The 22971-nt window shown below is 43.7% G+C and overlaps 1 protein-coding gene across 1 annotated transcript in view; it reads right to left on the minus strand.

Moving 5' to 3' along the window:
* The window catches only part of GPR149 (G protein-coupled receptor 149), an 88997-nt gene that overhangs the window by 63995 nt on the left and 2031 nt on the right, over positions 1–22971 (minus strand). Inside the window, exon 2 of the mRNA XM_040349215.1 lies at positions 6463–6655. Coding sequence (XP_040205149.1) covers positions 6463–6655 — 193 coding nt within the window. The remainder of the gene's footprint in view (positions 1–6462; positions 6656–22971) is intronic.

The following is a 22971-nucleotide window of genomic DNA, read 5'->3' on the forward strand; positions in this document are numbered from 1 at the left end:
TGTAACTCAAAACATGCAACCTATAGAATTTTTTTAAACGTCAGATATAGAGATTTTTAAGGATAAAAGTTTGTCTCCATTTCTCGAGCGGGGAGCAATTTTGAAGCTTGACATGTTGGGTATCACTTTACTCGGCGTGACATCATCTTTCACAATATGAAAAAAATTGGGCTAACTTTACTGTTGTTTTCATTTTTTAATTCAAAAAAGTGTATTTTTTCCCAAAAAGGTGCACTTGTAAGACTGTTAATTTCTAGCAAAATAAAAAGATTTTAACTTGTAAACAACAAGTCTGAAAAATAGGCCCGGTCTTAATGTGGTTAAGATAAATATGAATGTAAGTCAGAACAGGTACTCTTTTTATAAGTGTAGATCCAGGCAATTTTTTTTTTTTAAGGTTTTTGGATAACATAGGGAAGGGTTAACACCCCTGTAACATTTGATTTACTGTCAATGTCCCTGTTCAGAAAATTTCACCTCACGTTCTGTCCCTCTGACAAATGGATTTTGAAAATTTTGGGTTGTTGTGGAAACAAGGATTGGTGATAAAGCATCAGTGGAGGTGCCTTTTTTCCATGATAATTACAGAAGTGAACTTCCCTTCCTAGGGGTATATTTCCTCTCACTTCCTGTTTTCTCCCTCTGTTTGTAAGTAGGAGTCCATTGTAAGTCGGATGTTTGTGACCCGGGGACTGCCTGTAGTTATACAGTATATTCTTAACACACATAAAATACATTTTAAAACAAGTCCTTACTGACCTCTGTATCTACAACTACTAAGGAGTAATTTTTTTCAAAGTTTTACTTTCACCTTCTCTCTTTAGCTTGGCATCCCCTCCCAACACTGATTTGACAGCCCACTAGCCTTCAAGCTGTTTTAAAGGGCATTTTTTTTTAATTAAAATAATAAACATGGTGTACTTACCTCTTCTGGGGTTCCCTGCCAGTGCTCTAGACTCCTCCTCCTCTCTGTGTGCCTCCATAGTAAGCCATTTCTTATGGTGGCACACCTGCAGACTCTCTCCCGATCTGGGATGGTCCATTGACAGACAGCTCAGCCTCACCCCCTGCTCTCTGCTCACAGAATTTGATTGACAGCAGCAGGAACCAATGGCTCCTGCTGCTGTCTTTGAACCTGTGAGGAGTAAGAGAGAGAGATTATAGTTGCTGTAGATAGGCACAGCTCTGGATCAAGACAGAACCCAGGTAAATATAAAAGGAGGTGAGGATGCGATACAATTAGTGGGATTAAGGTAAAAAATGGCTAGCGTTTTGAACCATTTTCACATCTCTAATCTCAGAGAAAGGGAACATGCTCAGAGCAGACTGCATTCATGACAATGGAGGCACAATGCTGGGGCTGCTGCATTCATAGCAATGCTGGGACAGCTGCATTCATGGCAATGGTGGGGCTGCTGCATTCATGGCAAACGTGGGGCTGCTGCATTCATGGCAATGCTGGGGCTGCTGCATTCATGGCAATGCTGGGGCTGCTGCATTCATGGCAATGCTGGGGCTGCTGCATTCATGGCAATGCTGGGGCTGCTGCATTCATGGCAATGCTGGGGCTGCTGCATTCATGGCAATGCTGGGGCTGCTGCATTCATGGCAATGCTGGAGCTGCTGCATTCATGGCAATGCTGGGGCTGCTGCTTTCATGGCAATGCTGGGGCTGCTGCATTCATGGCAGTGGTGGGGCTGCTGCATTCATGGCAGTGGGGGGGCTGCTGCATTCATGGCAGTGGTGGGGCTGCTTCATTCATGGCAATGCTAGAGTTGCTGCATTCATGGCAGTGGTGGAGCTGCTGCATTCATGGCAATGCTAGGGTTGCTGCATTCATGGCAATGCTAGGGCTGCTGCATTCATGGCAATGCTAGGGCTGCATTCATGGCAGTGGTGGGGCTGCTACATTCATGGCACCTGTGAGGCTGCAGGTGGGAACTGACCCTTATTTTGCTTCACAGTTCTTCATTTAAAATGTTTTTTTTTTTTTCTGAAACTTCCCTCTTAAAAGTAAAAGGTGCATGTTATATGCCGATAAATACGGTATATCCAAGCGAATCTCCTCACCACACACAGCCGCAAAGGCAGGAGAATTTTTGTTGGGCAGTGTATTAATGCTCGGACGAACACACTTTGACCGGATTTTAATGGTTCAAAGAATGTCAGGCAAAATGGTCGGCCCTCACGTTCATGTTCATGTTCACTTCATCAAATCTGGCGCTCTTTGAAAAAAGTTTGGACATCCCTGCCTTATGCCGCGTACACACGGTCGTTTTCTGCGATGTAAAAAAACGACGTTTTTAAAAACGTCAATTTAATTGACCGTGTGTGGGAGAAAACGACGTTTTATGTCTTCTGAAAAACGACCAAAAAAAATTGAAGCATGCTTCAATTTTATGTGTCGTTTTTCAAAACGTCGTTTTTGACTTCACAGAAATTGACCGTGTGTGGCAAAAAACGACGTTTCAAACGACGTTTTTACACCCGCGCATGCCCAGAAGCTAGTTATGAAGCGAGCTTCAATGGAAAAACGTGGTGAACGTAACCTCGCTTTGCTAGAGCACTGTGAAAAAACGATGGTGTGTAGGCAACATCGTTTTTGAAAAGTGTCGTTTTAAAAACGTCATTTTTTACTTCACAGAAAACGTCGTTTTTTTACATCGCAGAAAACGACCGTGTGTACGCGGCATTAGAGTCAATGACCCAGAACAAGGATTGTTGACTTGCGCTACACTCACTTTGATTGTTGAATTCTTGTTCCTGGTCAATGACTCTGAAAGTATTAAATCCGCTCTTATTTATTAAAGAGGTCTGCACTGTCCGCCACATATTTCTTTTACAGGTTTCCTTTAAGTCAAACTGTAAAAAATATTTCTTAAACGGCCTATACATGTAAATGAAGAAAATCAAACTGTATTTTAGTTATACGAACGCACGCAAGCACGCATTTACACTGTGCATGACAGCGGGTGTTCTGCCCTTTACTCAAACTTTGTCATACTTTGCAGTGTTTGCGGGGGCCACTTTAACTAGTGTTATAACTGAATGTCGGATATTGTGAGCTATGCTCGAGAATACTCTCCTGTATGATATTAATGTATTAGAGACTCTTTCTGTAATGGTTATGAGTCATGCTATACATCATGTGCTTGTAAAAGTGCTCTTGTATACATAGCATCAGCAAATAAGCAGGAGCAAGCAGTGTCACCTAATCAGTAGGGTAATTCTGTACAAAATGTCAGTGGAAGCACCGGGAAAGAAGCTGATAAAGAATAAGTAACAACATTTTACACCACAATTAGAAGATGTTTTTGTTTGCTTTATCTGAGCATATTAGTTTGCTTCCATACAGTTTTCCTCTATTTTTTTGTATATAATACACCATTTATTCTACACACAATAAGATTATCGGACAAATGATCGTTTTTTTTTTTTTTTTTTTGCATGCTAGTCTCAATATCGAAAACAAATAGGTTACTAAAGCACAAAAATTCTTGTAAAACAGAATAAAAATTGGTAAGTGATGTAATGTATTTGTATTGTATTTTGGAGGAAAACTGTACTGATTAACCACTTCAGCTCTAAAAGGTTTACCCCTCTTCATGCCCAGGCATAGGTGTGCGCAGCCTATTGCATTAGGGTGTGCACGCCAAAGATCAAACACATAGCACCAATCACTCACGATGAAAGGGAAGGAGCCGGTAAGTTACATATTTACCAGCCCCTTCCCCCACTCATCCAAAAACACCCCTGCAGCAACAGCTGGAGGGAGAGGAGACTAGGGAAGCTGGAAGCGCTGCAGGGGGAAGGAGGGGGGAACCATGGCATTAGGGGGAATCTGTGTTGCACAGGGTGATTAGGGTGTGCCTGGGCACACCCTGTGCGCACGCCTATGTGACCAGGCCATTTTTTTGCGTTACTTGCAAAATGAATGCACACTGTACCCAAATACAATTTTTGTCCTTTTTCCCCACAAATAGAGCTTTCTTTTGGTGGTATTTAATCACCTCTGCGGCTTTTATTTTTTACTTTCTGCTATAAAACATACCCAATAAAAAAAATGTAAAACATCACATTTCTTCATCAGTTTAGGCCAATATGTATTCTGCTACAAATTTTGGGTAAAAAATATCCCAATAAGCGTATATTGATTGGTTTCCTCAAAAGTTATAGCATCTATGTGGGATGTTTGTATTTATTAACTAGTAAAGGCTACAAGCAGCGACTTATAGTGGGACTGAGATATTGCAGTGGACAAATCGGACACCTAACTGACACTTTATACATTTTTTAAGGACCAGTGACATCAATACAGTGATCAGTGCTAAAAAATATGCACTGTCACTGTACTAGTGACACTGGCAGGGACGGGATTACCATCAGGGGCGATCAATGGGTTAAATGTATGTCTCGGTTGTGCTTACACACTGTGGGGGAGGTGCTTTTACTAGAGGGAAGGCAAAGATCCATGTTCCTACTTAGCAGAAACACAGGATCTGTGCCTTCCCTTCTGACAAAATGAGAATCTGCCTAGTTTACATTGTTATTCTGCCTGTGCCCTGTACAATTGGCGACCCGCTCCCGCTGTGATAATACACAGTGGGAACCCAGCAGCGAGTACTGTGGACTTGATGCCTGCCAGCCATCAATCCACAGTACCCGCTGCTGGGCTACCACTGTGTATTATCACAGTGGGAGTGGGTCACCAATGGCGTGCATGTGAGTCCGAGACCCGGAAGTGTCAGATCTCATACTATGTATATGATCTGGTGAAGAGCAACCGTCTTGCCGCAGTATATGTGCCGGGGGAAGTCGTTAACTGGTTAAACGAGAAAAGTCGTAGGAGAAAAATTTGCATCTAAAGCTTTATTTTTTGTACGATATTCTGATTGTGTGTACGGGGCTTTACTTTGCAAGTGTGTATGTGATTGGAAAGTGGTAAAAAGGGTGAATTTCGTAAGAAAATGTCACTTTGTTTTGGATTGGCAAAGCAACTTTTTTTTTTTATGACAAACTGTAAGCCAACACACCTAAAATGCATAGGTAAAACCAGGGCTTTTTCTTCACAGAATAGGTGCTGGAACTCAATCATGTCCCCCCACCCATAATCCTCCTCCCACACACTGTAGGCAGCTCTCTCACTTGCACGGAGATCATCCAGTGGGGGCATCAGCATCCGAGCACCAGGGAAAAATAAAGATCACAGAGGGTGCATCGTAACACGCGCACTCTCCCACCCATGACTGCACTGCATCCATTTCCCTTGTCCCTCTCCTGCACTCTGTGGGATCTGCTCAGGAAACCTGATTTGTGGGAGCCACTGGGAGACCAGCTATCCCCTGTAAACACGGAAGCTGGACTTACTTACTGGAAGTAATAGCGATGAGCAGGGAGGAGACGGCCGGAGCCAGAGGTGGCGGAACCAAGTTCTACCAAGTTCCAGATAAAAAAAAACCTGGGTAAAAAAGACTCAACAGATTTTTTGTTGTCCATACATTATTCCAGTGCTGGAAAATGGAGCAAATTACATGCATCTGGTGGGGGTGAGCCCTGTATTTGTGTTTATAAAAAATATAGTTTAGCGTGTATGCTGACTTAAGTCTTATACACACGAACGGATTTCCATCGGACAAATCTGTGGATTTTTGTCCAAAGGGCGTTGGCTGTGAACTTGTTCTACATACAGACGGCAGAGCTTTTTCAGCCACTGGGCAACTTCTGCTAATGTTGTCTGATGTTTAGCACTGGTTCGGAGCATGCGTGTTTGTACTTTGGATTGTACACACGATCGGATAATCTGACGGAACACATTTGTTGTCGGACAAATTGAGAGCAGGACCATCCAACATTTGTTGTTGGAAATTCCGACAACAATTGTCCGATGGAGCATACAGGCGGTCGGATTATCCGTCAAAACCCTTCCATCAAACAATTGTTGTCGGAATATCAGATCGTGTTTGCCTTTACTAATAATGTAGGCCAACCATTGGACTGTATATTTCATTATTCAGGAGCCTGTAGGGTAGATTGACTGAGCTACATACTTATCTTCACATACTCCACCCTACCCCTACCTCTCCTTTTTATTTCTTCTCCTGGAAATTTTCACTCCCTTAATCTCCAGGTGAAAGGTAGTCACTAAGACAGGAAGTGAGGGGGAAATTTCCTCAATAGAGCATTAAAAACTATCAGAGGTTCTAAAAAAAAAAAAATCTAAGATGTAGAAATAATTAAATCATACAGTACCATAGCAAACCTTTAAAGCGTGAACAGTCCCTAAAATGCGTCATTAGCCACAGTCTTAACAGTAGTAGGTTCAGTATCGCATGAAACCCATTAATTGCAACAGAAGAAAATGATCAACTCTACTTATAATCCCTGAACAAATGGATATGCTAAGACATAGTTGTATGAATAAAGGATATAAATATCTCAAATAAAATAGACTAGTCTCTAACCTTGGCAATCTTCCGATGTCATTGAGTGCGCACTCTTCTTGCAGTTAATGATGCATCCACATGGGAGGTGACTCCAATGCTCAGACAGAACAAACAGTGGTGTGGTGGTGGCAGCTAGCAAAGTCAGAAGAAAACTTATTGTCTCAAAAGAATGACTCTGTAAGCCAACAATATGCTGGACAGCCATCTGTATCTGTAAAGCAGAGATTTCATACAATGAACTGTCCAATCAACAATCATCAAGCAAGAAATAAAGTGCATCAATAGACTCATTTACATTCATATATTAAATGGCAGCATGGATAATTCGTTTTTAGGGTTTCTGCATGGATATAATCATATCCAAGGCTAACTTTACATAGAATAAAACGTATTTATACATGGAGTGTCTAATGAATGGTCTAATGGTGTGCACAAAGGATGTTCTAGGGCTTGTGTAAACTGGCGAGGTGTATTTAAAGTGGTAGAATTGCTCACTGAGTGCTCATGAGCATGGAGAAAAGAAAGCCAATTTTGTTTGGGAGCCACATCGCACAATTGTCAGTTAAAGCGACGCAGTGCCGAATCGCAAAAAGTGTCCCGGTCATTGACCAGCAAAATGGTCCGGGGCTGAAGTGGACCTGGCCCCTTTTTGCGATTCGGGACACTGCGTTGCTTTAACTGACAATTGCGCGGTCGTGCGACATGGCTCCTAAACAAAATAGGCGTCCTTTTTTTCCCCACAAATAGAGCTTTCTTTTGGTGGTATTTGATCACCTCTGCGGTTTTTATTTTTTGCGCTATAAACAAAAATAGAGCGACAATTTTGAAAAAAAATGCAATATTTTTTACTTTTTGCTATAATAAATATCCCCCAAAAATATATATACATTTTTTTTCCTCAGTTTAGGCCGATACGTATTCTTCTACTTATTTTTGTAAAAAAAAATCGCAATAAGCGTTTATTGATTGGTTTGTGCAAAAGTTATAGCGTTTACAAAATTGGGGATAGTTTTATGGCATCTTTATTAATTTTTTACTAGTAATGGTGGCGATCAGCGATTTTTTTTCATGACTGCGATATTATGGCGGACATTTTGACACATTTTTGGGACCATTGTAATTTTCACAGCGAAAAGTGCTCTAAAAATGCACTGATACTGTGAAAATGACAATGGTAGTGAAGGGGTTAACCACTAGGGGGCGCTAAGGGGTTAAGTGTGCCCTAAGGGAGTGATTCTTACTGTAGGGGGCGTGGATGGACATGTGACGTCACTGATCGTCGTTCTCTATAACAGGGAACAGACGATCAGTGACACTGCCACAGAGAAGAACGGAGAAGGTTTGTTTACACTCACCTCTCCCCGTTCTTCAACTCCTGTGACTGATCGCAGGACACCAGTGGCGATTGGGTCCGCGGGTCCCGCTAGCGCGGTCACGGAGCTTCGGACCGGGTCGTGGGCGGGTGCGTGTGCGACCTACGACTGGGCACTTAAAGGGCAACGTACCTGTACGTGCCTGTGCCCAGCCTTGCCATTCTGCCAAAGTACATCGGCATTAGGCGGTCCTTAAGTGGTTAAAGGTGCCCTATTTTACTTGAGGGCCTAATGATGTTATCTTAAAGTGGTTGTAAACCCACTATTTGGACTTTTACCTACAGGTAAGCCTATAATAAGGCTTACCTGTAGGTAAGGAGAATATCTCCTAAACCTGCACGGTTTAGGAGATATTCCCCCCGCAATGCGGGCGGCGCATGCGCAGGGGGGAATCCACGGCTGAAGGTCCGGCATCCGCCGGACCCTGCCGCTTTTAAATCTCCCGCGCGCACGCGCGGGAGTGACGTCATCGCCGCTCCAGCCAATCACAGCGCTGGAGCGGCGATACCCGGAAGACACGCCGGAGCAAGATGACATCCTGCTCGGCGTGGACCAGGTAAGTGGTACACACCTCGTTCCGAGGTAAGTATTTCATAATAGGCTAGTATGCGGTGCATACTAGCCTATTATGCCTTTTGCATTGCAGGTTTGGGGGAAAAAAAAAAGTTTATGCGGTTTACAACCGCTTTAAAATAAACGCTCCTAGACGTGAACGCGACAAAGCGCTGCTAAAGGCAGCAAGCAAACGTGGCTAAACGGACGTTTTTAAACGCCGGTTTCAAGCTGTAGCAAAAAACGCTCAGAAGAGGTTGCCTGAGCGTCCCGTGTACATTAGGCATAACAGAAAAAATGTAAGTGCAGATGCAGCACGTATTTTTTAAAGGGAGGCCATAGCTCTACTTTAAAGAATGAAGTTGTACTTTTACACATCACTACGCAGATAGAAAAATGAACATGAGTACTGTGCTATTAACACAATTATATAATGTATAATAGAAATGTGACATGCATTGTTATTTGCTATGATAATTTGAGTTGCTTATTAGTGAGGTAGATAATTATGTTTTAGAGATTCAACAAACACAGTACATAGTAGGTGAGGTTGAAAAAAAAAACAAGTCCATCAAGTCCAACCTATGTGTGTGATTATATGTCAGTATAACATTGTCTATCCCTGTATGTTGTGGTCGTTCAGGGGCTTATCTAATTAACATTATAATCATTATTTTTATATTCTAAACTCACTAAGAAATAAAAACGATTAAGGGCTGGAAATATGTACTGAATATTTGTATAGGTCAATTATAACGACAACCTGTTTCTAAGATCTAAGCAGGGCAGGACTGGGAACCTTTGAATTAGGGAGCAAACCAGGAGTGGCCCACCTATTACGGGTCCACGGGCACAGTCTTTTGTGACCTGGGATGTGTCCCAGAAGATTAGAGGGAGGGAGGGGGGAGAGGTGAACTTTCTTCCGGCGCCGTGGAGCCCCGGGAGGAAGTGGGAGCTGGATGCCTCTAAAAAGAGGGTATCCCCCCCCCCTACCGCCCCCAAAAAATTACATGGCAAATGTGGCATGTCAGGGGGTCAGGTTGCTTTTTTTTTTTTTTTTTTTTACACTTGCCTAATGAGGTGTTACTATGGTGACTCAATTATTGCTGAGTAAATCTATCTAATCCATATTGCCAGATAAGTTCTATGATCCACAGAGAAACAGGAGTGGCAGTGTCCAAAGGATGACTCTTTCCTTTCCACCAATCTCCTTTTGCCATCCTTTCAGAGTAAATTAATACTCATGTGATATTTACCATATACTGCCGGTTTCTAATTTTCAATTACCAGGGTCCAAAATGTTTATATGACTTTGCAGAGTGCGTGGAGGGGATACAAGGGAGTGGTGGCTAAGAAGGTGCTTCAACTGTAAGCTTATTTTTTAATGAATTTTCAGAAATGGTCTAAGGCAGGGGTGCCCAACCTTTTGAAGAACGAGGGTCACTTAAGCGACTTGGTAACTGGTCGTGGGCCACAATGAGCAGAGCGGGTGGATGGCATGTCCGTGTCTGCTCTGCATATACAGAGCAGACACAGCCCACGATACTTTTTAGCGGATCCTATTGGAGGTAGAACACAAGTCGGTTTTTGTCTGCCACTGCTTAGAGGTGAATGTAGGGTCCAATTGGTCAGACTGTTGGACTGATCATGTGAAAGGTGCCCAAGGTTGCTTTTACACTGATGTGCTGCGGTTTACCCGCACCACGGGTGCAATGCAGTGTGGCTTTCCTGCACTTTGCAATAGACTTCTATTATATTTTGCAGGTTTAGTGCACTTTCAGAAAGCTCACCAAACTCACAGGTAATAACAGAAGTCTATGGCTCAGTGCAGGTACCCCAGAGGTAAACTGCTCTGCACCTGTGGATCAGTTTGGAAACAGCCCAGTTACCACTGCAGAAAATATATGCCCATACTGTATATACACTGTGATTTTAGTAACAAACTGACCATTAATAACATTATTCTATTCCATCCCAGAGCAGGAGGTCGCAGGCCACATCAGAAGGCTCTGCAAAATGTGCCTGGTTCACACCTATGCAGGATGCAGGTTGCACTTTGCATATTCCAGGTGCATTTTAAGTTTTCAATACACGTTTTTTCCATAAAATGCATCCTAGATAGCAAGCATTCGATCTGCAAGTTTGAAAATACAGGCATACTCCACTTTTAAGTACACAATGGGACCGAAGCATGTATGTAAAACGAAAATGTACTTAAAGCAAAGCAATACATTTTTTCACTTCTAGGCTGTAGTGTGTGTGCCAGGGCCTATAGTGTGGGTACCAGAGGCTGTAGTGTGGGCGCCAGGGGCTATAGATTGGGTACGAGAGGCTGTAGTGTGGGTGCCAGGGGCTATAGCGTGGGTACCAGAGGCTGTAGTGTGGATACCAGAGGCTGTAGTGTGGGTGCCAGGGGCTATAGTGTGGGTACCAGAGGCTGTAGTGTGGGTGCCAGGGGCTATAGTGTGGGTGCCAGAGGCTGTAGTGTGGGTGCCAGGGGCTATAGTGTGGGTGCCAGAGGCTGTAGTGTGGGTGCCAGGGGCTGTAGTGTGGGCGTCAGGGGCTGTAGTGGGGGTGTCAGGGGAACACTCACATGTAAATAAGCTCATCGAATGCAGGGGGGCCGCTCCAATCCATCCCCCGGACATTGCGCTGTGCACAGAGGACAGTTCTGTGGAGAGGCTGGATGGCATTCTGTGGCTGACAGGGAAGCTGGAAGAACCACTGAGTGGATGTGATGTCACTGGAGGTGGGGACGCGGCCAGGATACAGGAAGAGCACACTCGAACAGGGCAGGCTACGTGCTCAGAGCTTCAGTTCCGTCTAGTGCAGGTGCATGGAGCGGGAATATTTGTACTTGTGATGCACTTTACGTACATTCACAAATACAGCAAGTCCACATTGCATGACTCCAGATCAACATTCTTTGCAAACATTCTGCAAGTCTGCTGCAAGTTCTGCTTCAGTTATGTTGTGCATTAGTCATCCCACCACAGGGGTCACTGTGGCTTATTTTTCATGCGGTAGACTTGCAGAGCTCTTGCTGTAGACTCACCACTGCAACTTTGCTCTTGCTACAGACTTGCCACACTAATTTTCTACAAAACTGTCAACTAGAACTTTTGCTTCAAGTGCTCTGCAAATGTACAACTTGCCAGTGCAAAGGTGCAGCAAGTTAAAAGACTTACAATTCAACACTGCTGCACATTTATGGCAAGTTATCCTTGCTATCTGGGATAGATGTGATTATGACCCATTGGAAACCTAATTAAAAATGGACTGTAGTGTGTTTCTGCAAAACTAAAAATGCACAAAAAATGCATGGGTGTGAACCAGGCCTAAATAGATGATAAGCTAGCCATAAGCAATCATTGCAGGATGGTGCTTTGTGTGACTGCACATCTGCACACAGCTGGATGGCTGTAGCCGCCATATTGGGTAAGTATGGGGGGGATCGGATGAACACGGAGGACCGTATGTCAGTGTTCATCTGATCCGATCCGCAGACGGAAGGAAAAATAGTGTTTTCTTCCGTCTGCAGAATCGGATCATTGTGGAGGCGGACGAGATTGGATGTCAGCGGATGTTCATCCGCTGACACCCGCAATCTCATAGGGACCAATGTATGTCCCTTTTTCATCCGCAAACGGATGGAGGAAAAAGCAGACATACGGTCTGCAGGTGTGAAAGGGGCCTAACAATGAAAGGAACATTATCTGTGACAATCCTTTGCATACTAACTGTGGGAATCGGGTACACTTACTCTGGAACAACTTTCAGTGTGGCAATAAGACATTTGTTCAACCACATAGGCATATTTGTTGAAATTACAGATTTTGCTACAGGTTCATGTGAAACCTGGTTATTGCCTTCTTCATTTCAATGGTAGTCATATAATTTACCTTGGTCAGCGAACACTACAGGAGCTATGTGTGTACATTTTGCTGGGATAATACACAATGACACTACTGGATCATTTTGTTTGGCAGTAATGGGCACACCTGAATATTGTTTATGAGGAAAATCAAGTCAAAGTGTTTCTGATGCCCACACAAGGGACTCAACCATAAAATGTGATAATGATTTTTTTTTCTTTGTACCCTTTCCATCAGTCAAGCTGTGTTTTCAGAGGATGGTACTAACCTTGGCATCCATTGGCATTCTATAGCATCCCATGTCATTAAAGGCTATGTAAACCCTAAGGCCTCATGTACACTTCTGCTGGTAAATGGACGTCTAGCAGCTTTTGGGCATTTTGGTATTGTAAATATACCAATGAATGTGTTTAGGTATAGATGTTTAATAAAGTAAACAAATACCTGTTGATCTTAAAAAATCTTGTGTGCTGATAATCTCCTGTGTTTTCTGCCTGTGCTGACTGTACATATTTATTGTTTACTGAGGACTACAGAACCATGACTCTCTATTTTACTGATGATAAACAGAAAGGATCAAGGTTTTGTTGTTCTGCCTCGTTTCTGTTGTCGGGGTACAAAAAGCAGTGAGCATTGTCATCCCAGGAAGTGTGTGGCTGGCAGAATCATCAGGTGAAAAAATAGGACTGGTTAGCTGCCATTTATTACATGTTTGTTTAGATACACTGTATTGCCAAAAGTCTTGTTATGCAGTCTCTGCTCTAATTCATCCCAAAGGTGTTTTGTCAGATTGAGGTCAGGACTCTGCAGGCCAGTCAAGTTCCTCCACTCCAAACTCGCTCATCAATGTCGTTATGGACCTTGTTTGTACAGTACACTGATGCACAGTCACATTGGAACAGGAAGAGGCCATCCCAAAACTGTTCCCACAAAGTTGGGAGCATGAAATTGTCCAAAATGTCTTGGTATGCTGATGTCTTAAGAGTTCCTTTTACTGGAAATAAGGGGCCAAGCCCAACCCCTGAAAAAAAAAAAACACACCATAATCCCCCCTCCACCAAATCTTTTGGACCAGTCCACAAAGCAAGGTCCATAAAGACATGGATGAGTTTGGGGTGGAGGAACTTGACTGGCCTTGACTGGATTATTTTACAAGGTAAGTATTCACTTTTGCAGTGTTTGGTGCATGCACACACAAGATATTTTGCTACCCAGTGGAAGTCTGGATAGTTTGTGTTGCTATACCAGTTTAGCTTGCTGACATTTTTTCTCTTCTGCAGATCATTATGTTGGCACTTCTATGGATTGCAATAGGACCACACTTCATAGAAGCATCATGGCATGTAATCAGATTCCCTTTGCTAGCTGGTAAGGTCAAGAGTTGGGGAGCTTTGCATTTTGCACTTACTTAGCTTATTGTTTTATTACTTCTCCTGAACTTTAGCTTAGCCATTTATAAAGCTGTGTTTATGTTATTTCCCTGTGATGTAAAGTGATTCTAAAGGCAATTTTTTTTTTAATAAACATTTCAGGGTTACAGTGCCTTGTAAAAGTATTTACACCCCTTGAAATTTTCCACATTTTGTCATGTTACAACCAAAAACGTAAATGTATTTTATTGGGATTTTATGTGCTAGACCAACACAAAGTGACATGTAATTGTAAAGTGAAAGGAATAGTTTACAAAAAAATATCTGAAAAGTGTGGCGTGCATTTCTATTCAGCCCCCTTTACTCTGAAACCCCCAACTAAAATCTAGTGGAACCAATTGCCATCAGAAGTCACCAAATTAGTAAAAAGAGGCCAACTGTGTGTAATTTATTCTCAGTATACAGTACAGACCAAAAGTTTGGACACACCTTATCATTCAAAGAGTTTTCTTTATTTTCATGACTATGAAAATTGTAGATTCACACTGACGGCATCAAAACTATGAATGAACACATGTGGAATTATACATAACAAAAAAGTGTGAAACAACTGAAAATATATTTCATATTCTAGGTTCTTCAAAGTAGCCACCTTTTGCAGCAGACACATCTCTAGAACTGGTAAGAGGAGACTGTGTGAATCAGGCCTTCATGGTAGAATATCTGCTAGGAAACCACTGCTAAAGAAAGGCAACAAGCAGAAGAGACTTGTTTGGGCTAAAGAACACAAGGAATGGACATTAGACCAGTGGAAATCTGTGCGTTGGTCTGATGAGTCCAAACTTGAGATCTTTGGTTCCAACCCCCGTGTCTTTGTGCGACGCAGAAAAGGTGAACGGCTGGACTCTACATGCCTGGTTCCCACCGTGAAGCATGGAGGAGGAGGTGTGATGGTGTGGGGGTGCTTTGCTGGTGACACTGTTGGGGATTTATTCAAAATTGAAGGCATACTGAACCAGCATGGCTACCACAGCATCTTGCAGCGGCATGCTATTCCATCCGGTTTGCGTTTAGTTGGACCATCATTTATTTTTCAACAGGACAATGACCCCAAACACACCTCCAGGCTGTGTAAGGGCTATTTGACCAAGAAGGAGAGTGATGGGGTGCTGCGCCAGGTGACTACCTCTTGAAGCTCATCAAAAGAATGCCAAGAGTCTGCAAAGCAGTAATCAAAGCAAAAGGTAGCTACTTTGAAGAACCTAGAATATGAAATATATTTTCAGTTGTTTCACACTTTTTTGTTATGTATAATTCCACATGTGTTAATTCATAGTTTTGATGCCTTCAGTGGGAATCTACAATTTTCATAGTCATAGTTCTGTGAAGCCCTCAGAGGTTTGTTAGAGGACCTTAGTGAAAAAACAGCATCATGAAGGCCAAGGAACACACCAGACAGGTCAGGGATAAAGTTGTGGAAAAGTTTAAAGCAAATTTAGGTTAAAAAAAATAAATATCTCTAGCTTTGAACATCTCACGGAGCACTGTTCAATCCATCATCACCTGAAAATGGAAAGAGTATGGCACAACTGCAAACCTACCAAGACATGGCCATCCACCTAAAGTGACAGGCCAGGCAAGAAAAACATTAATCAAAGAAGCGGCCACGGGGCTCATGGTAACTCTGGAGAAGCTGCAACTATTAAGAGTGGCAAGAAAAAAGCCATTGTTGAAAGAAAGCCATGAGAAGTCCTGTTTGCAGTTTGTGATGTGGGGGACACAGCAAACATGTGGAAGAAGGTGCTCTCATCAGATGAGACCAACATTTTAGCATTTTGCCTTTAGGCCAAAAAGTATGTGTGGCAGAAAGTTAACACTGCACATCACCCTGAACACAACATCCCCACTGTGAAACATGGTGGTGGCAGCACCATGTTGCGGTGATGCTTTTCTACAGCAGGGACAGAAAAGTTGGTCGGAAGATGGATGGAACCAAATACAGGACAATCTTAGAAGAAAATCTGTTAGTCTGCAAAAGACTTGAAAATTTTAAAGGGGTATGAATACTTTTTCAAAGCACTGTACCTGCTCTGTGCAATGGTTTTGGACAAGCAGCCCCAATCCTCCTCTTCTAGGGTCCCCCAACTGCTTTCCTGGCCCCTCTCCCCGCCAAGTGCCCCCATAGCAAGTTGCTTGTTATGGGAGCATTTGTGTGTACTTGCTCTTGAGCCAGCTTTGTGTGTCTATTGACACACAGATTGCAGCTCGGCTGTGCCCCCTGCTCTCTCCTCACTGGTAGTGATTGACAGCAGCAGGAGCCAATGCTGTTTCTCTGTCCAATGAGGAGAGGGAGGGCCGAGAGAGCTGTTGCTCTCATGCACATCACTGAATCGAGATTGTGCTCAGGTAAGAATTTAGGGGGAGCTGCATGCGGATGTTTTTTATATCTTAATGCATAGAATGTGTTAAGGTGAAAAATCTCCTGCCTTCAGAACCACTTTACTACATTTGCAAGCATTTAATTACAGCCATAGCAACCCATGTTTTTGCTGTATGATTTGCAGGAACAGAGGTCCTGGTGGGAGCCTTCTATGCCTCCTAACATGCATATGCTTATGATCTGTTTCTTCTAATAAGACCTGCTGTTAAACTAAATATTTTTCTCTATGGCTTTGCCACTTTCTTCACTTCATGAGTCGCAAGATCTGCCAGTGGAGCCCTCTTTGTGAAAAGCATAGTTGTAAAGATAGAGGCAAAGACCAACCAAAAAAAGACATATGCCCGGATTCAGAAAGGACTTACGCCGACGTATCTTCTGATACGCCGCGTAAGTCCACGGATGCGCCGTCGTATCTATGCGCCTTATTCAGCAAACAAGATACGCCTGAATTTTGGCTTCATACGACCAACATAAGTCTCCTACGCCGTCGTATCTTGGGCGCATATTTACGCTGGCCGCAAGGGGCGCTTCCATTGATTTACTCAACGAATATGTAAATGACCTAGATACGCCGATTCACGAACGTACTTGCGCCCGTCGCTGTAATCTACGCCGTTTACGTAAGGCGTACGTCCGGCGTAAAGTTAAGCCTCATAAAGCAGGGGTAAGTCATGTTAGGGTATAGACGTCGGAACAGCCGTCGTATTTTACGTCGTTTACGCAAGTCGTACGTGAATGGGGCTGGGCGTAGGTTACTTTCACGTTGTAGGCATTGAGCCGTCATATCTTAGGGAGTATATGCGACGCGAATCTGAGCATGTGCGCGCATGCACCGTTCGTTCGGCCATTCATTTGCATGGGGTCACGGTTCATTTACATGTATCACGCCCTCCTTCAACCTACTTTGAATTAGGCAGGCTTACGCCGGCCAATTTACGTTACGCCGTTGCAAGTTTGGGAGTGAGTGCTTTGTGAATACTGCTCTTGCCTCTCAGAGTTATGTCGGCGTAGCGCATACGAGATGCGCTACACCGGCACAAAGAGGCGCCGATCTACGTGAATCTGGGCCATATTCTTTAGGTGCACACTAACAGCATAATTGATTGTTAGCTGCAGCACACTGGCAAGCTGGTTTTGCTGTTGCATAGCAAAAACTACTAGCCAGCTATCAATACCAGGCACGGCAATGCAAAAACACTCATTTTGTGTTCCAAAATCAGCACTTAGACTTAGACACATGCTTTAGGGTTTTTAACAACACTTTAAAGTAGAAGTTCACCCTGTAATTACTTTATGAACATTAAAGAGCCATATAACACTTGCACCTTAATACTTAATTCTGTCCACCAGCAATCAGCATGGGAAACTACCTGCCGTTTACCAGTGATAGCATGCTACTCATGGTGTTGCTCATCCCCCCCAATGCTTTCCACATCTTGTGACTAAAAAAGTCTTAGGCCCCGTATACACGTCTGAGTTTCTCGGCAGAATTCAGCCAGAAACTCGATCGGAGCTGGATTCTACCGAGAAACTCGGTCGTGTGTACACTTTTCAGCGAGGAAGTCGGGCCAAATAGAGAACATGTTCTCTATTTCCTCGTTGTTCAATGAGGAAAGTCGGCCCGCCGAGATCCTCGGCGGCTTCAACACTGAACTCGACGAGGAACTCGATGTGTTTGGCACGTCAAGTTCCTCGGACGTGTGTACGGGGCCTCACTGGAAAAAAACCCTATCTGCATTGATGCTGCCAAAGATAAAAAAAAAGCACAAAGGAGCCTAAGAAACACCTTGAGTTGCATTTCGTCATTGGTAAATGGCTGGCAGCTTCCAATGATGATTGCTGGACAACTGAAATGAAGCAGTATCACTTCCATTTTTATTAATGGTTTCTGTTCCCCGGGGGTCAAAGTACATGTAGTACTTTGTCCCATCTTCCTATGCGCTGTCTGAGGCTAGCTGTGAAGTTGGACAGAACACCCCTCCTCCTCAATGGCCATCTAACAATGCAACAAGGAGATGGTTGCTTTGACAGATTGCACTTTTGTCTCAAAGCACTTGCCCCTTGTCTGGAAAATTTTAGCTTCCTCCCCCTACATTCATCATGATATGCCTTTTTTGGAGAAAAGTGCAACCTGTCAAAGCATCCATCTCCTTGCTTGCTGCGTCGCATGCTGAATGCCGTTGTTAAATGGCGGTGTAAGAAAGAGGGATACCCTTCTGGCCTTTGACAGCACAAAGGAAGATAGGAGAAAGTACATGTACTTTGTCCCCTGAAGAACAGAAAACATTAATAAAAATGGTTAGAAGACCACTTCTTTAATGCATTGCAATCTTGTTTCCTCTTTGCTATTTATGCAGTATCGCTGAAATGTTTTGTCATTACCTGTTGATTCTTTTAGAAATTAAAGCCGACCATGGATGGTCCCTGCTGAACCGGCCGAGATTCAAACTATTCACGGCCAGGCTGATTGTACTCAAGTTGATCCAACGATCGACTGGGGTGCAACCAGCATGTTGGATATAGCCTCTAGCAATAATCACTGTGTTCTCCTGGCAGAGACAGCTCCTCGCTCCCCCCCCCACGCATGAGAGGGATTCCCCCATCAACAATTACTACGTTGATGGGGGAATCTAGCGGTTCTCAGGAAAGTAAATCACATCATCTATGACTGGCTATAGACTGCAGCGCTCAGTCTGCCTTTGTTATCTCAAAGAACCTTACCAACCTAACCAGCTCTTTCTTCAGACTACTAAAAAAAAAACACCTCCCATATGTTTTCCTGACCAGCACCTTCCATTAATGCGATATCAATACTAATACTATTAGAGGCGCCTTGTCTCTTTTGTGTTTTTCCATGCAGTGGATATAAAGAAAAAGGTAGGGGTTCTGTCAGGGGCGGACTGACAACTCATGGGGCCCCCGGGCAATAGAAGATTATGGGGCCCCCGGGCTTACAGATGGCCACCATGCCAGGAGGCAGTACAGAGGCGGGGCAGCTAAAATTTGGGGATTTTCACATCAAAAGCATGTCTGGTTCCGGACATATCAGGGACAGATCTAAAAAAAAACACAGATTTTTACATACTGTCCCTGGTTTTACTGAGCCTGGCAACCCTGATGGGGCCCCCTAGTGGCATGGGGCCCTCGGGCAGTGCCCGAGTGACTTAATGGTCAGTCCGCCCCTGGGTTCTGTAGTTTAGCAAAGGAGATAGCTGGTCAAGGTTGACCACATTCTTTGCAATTTCAGTTCAGAAAACTCACTGTTTTGTCAGCCCACACCAGGAACAATTCGTTTTTGTAGGGCATTTAAAACACTGGGAAATGTATGGCAGAAGTGTACTGCATAGGCTATTTTTAAATGTTGCCCCTGCCATGCACTTTAACTGAGGTCTAGTACAAATGTACTGTATATAGAAAGCGGGAGACCCTTCTGATATTTCCTAATGCCATGATATTTAGATACCACCCCTATTAAATATGATACAGCCCTCTCTATAGTTTTATCCATTATATTCCGTGCACCAGGTCCTGAGGGGATCAAATTGCCTGTGCACTTGTTTGATTAACCTTTTTCCTCTTAAAAGACTTCTGCTGGCATTAATATGCATCGCTTCATCCTTCTCTGACAGATGTGTAGTTAGTAAAACATATATTTCCCCCCTGCTCACTGCCAGAGCAATGCCTCTTTGTGACATATCAAGGTTGCAGACACAGAAAGTGCTAAATAGCTTTCACTTTCAATGAATGTGCTAAGGTAGCACGACACAAAGTATTTAACCCTGTCATATTTTTCTGTGTGACCACACAAGCAGTAGTTTATACCTCACTATAACCCACAGTGGAGTAACAGGCAATTAAAGTTAGTGATTGTGTAACAACAGTTGTACACAGTATTTACACAACATTTTAAGCACTTGACAAACAGCCTTAAAGGGGCTCTCCCTTAAACTAGCTGTTTGCCAACTGTTTGTCCTGCTCAGGTATACATTTTCTTGGAGGACTAAAAATGTACATTCAATATCAAAGCATTAGCAATGCAAAAAACATATACCGTATATAAACTTGAGTATAAGCCGACCCGAATATAAGCCGAGGCACCTAATTTTACCATGATAAACAGGGAAAACGTATTGGCTCGAGTATAAGCCTAGGGTGTCCATCTGCATGCCTCACTGTTCCTCACTTTGCCTCACTGTGTCCATGTCCATGCCTCACTGTTCCTCACTTTTCCTCACTGTGTCCATGTCCATGCCTCACTGTGTCAATGCCTCACTGTGCCTATGCCTCACTGTGCCCATGCCTCACTGTGCCCATGACTAGACTGACGTTTAACATGGGAGTCTAAGGAAGGGGTGCCTGGATTTGAAAAATCGGTGCTCCAGTTTTCACTTAAACCAGGATTTGATCCTACCATCCTTCTTTCCAAAACCCACTTCTAGAAAGGAAGGCTTGCTGCATACCTTGGATATTGTCAGGGCCATGAAGGCCTACCTTAAGGCTACAGAAAAGATTCGAAAGATGGATATATTGTTCATCCTGCCGGAGGGGCAGGATTATCCCTTGCCCCAGCAAAGCCAGCGAGACCCAGAAGTGAGGGGAGAAGCCATCTGCCGACGTGCACGTCGCTAGATCAAAAAGGGCCTCTGGTAAGTAAAGAGGGGCTGACGGCGCGATGCTGACACCTTAACATTTTTACCTTAATGCAAAGAATGCATTAAAGGGGTTGTAAAGCCTTGTGTTTTTCTTAATGCATCCTATGCCCTAAGGTGAAAAAACACCTTGCAATGTCCGACCCCCCCCCCCCCCCCGAGCCCCCGTTTTACTTACCTGAGCCCCAAACTTCTGTGTGCGTGATCGCGCGTCATTCTCCTAAGGGCTTCTTGGCTCTTCATTGGCTAAATTGATAGCAGCGCAGCCATTGGCTCCCGCTGCTGTCAATCAAATCCAATGATGCAGCAGCCGAGGGGCGGGGTCGAGTCAAACATCGGCGGCTATGTTTGCCGAGTGATGCAAAATTAAGGAAAAACGTTTTTCCTTCATTTTGCATCATTCCATGCATTGCCAGCACCTGTGGCTTTGGAACAGGTGAGGAGACTTTCTGATTAGTATCCTAGAGCGTTGATTTCTCTTTTTCATTATGTTTGCAGAGTGTATGCCACGGGAGCGCGCCCGCAAGATAACCCCCTCTTTCCAGAGAGGGTTATCTATTTTGGGGAGGAGCCGCGAGAGCTGTCGTGGAAGAGGACGATTGGGGCCACTCTGTGCAAAACGAACTGCACAGTGGAGGTAAGTATGACATGTTTGTTATTTTTTTTTTTTAAACGTGAACCTATAGTATCACTTTAAGGTAAAACATTTTTAGGCTTTTTCAACCCCGTTAAGGTAACATAGGCAACATACAGTATTTTTTATTAATAAAAACTAGGGGGCAGATCCACAAAGCAAGTACGCCGGCGTATCTACTGATACGCCGTCGTACTTTCAAATTTCCTGCGTCGTATCTTTGTTTTGAATACTCAAAACAAGATACGACGGCATCTGTGTTAGATCCGACTGGCGTACGTCTTCGTACGCCTTCGGATCTAAGATGCAATTCTTCGGCGTCCGCTGGGTGGTGTTCCCGTCGTTTTCCGTGTCGAGTATGCAAATTAGCTATTTCCGATCCACGAATGTACGAGCGGCCGTCGTATTCTTTTACGTCGTCTCTAGTCGGCTTTTTTCGACGTATAGTTAAAGCTGCTGTTTGGTGGCGTACTCAATGTTAAGTATGGCCGTCGTTCCCGCGTATAATTGTAAAAAAAAAAATTAGTTTTCGTAAGTCGTCCGTGAATCGTGCTGGACGTAGTTTACGTCCACGTCAAAACAATGACGTCCTTGCGACGTCATTTAGCGCAATGCACGGCGGGAAATTTAGGACGGCGCATGCGCAGTTAGTTCGGCGCGGGGACGCGCTTCATTTAAATGAAACACGCCCCCCTACTCGCTGATTTGAATTAGGCGCCGTTACGCCACGAGAGATACACTACGCAACCGTAACTTACGGCGCAAATTCTTTCAGGATTTAAACCAAAAAAAGTAAGTTACGGCGGCGTAGCGTATCTCAAATACGCTGCGCTGGGGCAGATCTTTGTGAATCTGCCCCTAGGTCTTTACTATGATTTGAAGCTACAGAGATACTTTAGTCAAAGCAAGAATAAAAAGGAGGACACTAGGAAATGGATGATTAATCTGTGTGTCTACATAAAGGATCTATATCAGGGAAGCACCTGTGGTTTAAAGCAGAACACCCCTTCAAGTAAACAGAGTTGGCATAATGCATTTTTAGAGAATAGGTCATTACTATGATTGGAAGCCATGGAAATACCTTAGTCAAAGAAAGAAAGAAGAGGGGAACATTAGATATTTTGGTCAAAATAAGAATGGAAGGGGGGCCATTATTGAAAAGATGATTGATCTATGTGTCTGAACAAATGGGTCTATATCAGGGATGTGCCTATGGTTTAAAGAAGAACACCCCTTCAAGTTAACAGTCAACATAATACATTATTACAGAATAGGTCTTTACCATGATTGGAAGCCACATATGCCTCGTTTCCACTGAGCGGTTCGGTACGGTACGCTTTTTTGGGTGTTTCCATTATGAAAGCATGCCATAAAAGCGAACCGTACCGGACCATTCTGGGTCCTGCTTCAGATGTGGGGCCATAGAGAATGGAATGGTTCCATTGGGGCGGACCTACAAATACATCTCACTAATTGGTGGACGTGCTAGGCTTTTTTTTCTAAACCTTGCATGGTCCCGGATGGTTCGATTTGCAGTGGAAATGCTCTGCAGAATAGACCGGACCATTCTAACCCGTTCCATTCTAAGCGACCCGAACCGATCCGCTCAGTGGAAACGAGGCAATAGATACTTT

Source organism: Rana temporaria, chromosome 4 (assembly GCF_905171775.1).
Source record: "Rana temporaria chromosome 4, aRanTem1.1, whole genome shotgun sequence".
Taxonomy (NCBI): Eukaryota; Metazoa; Chordata; class Amphibia; order Anura; family Ranidae; genus Rana; species Rana temporaria.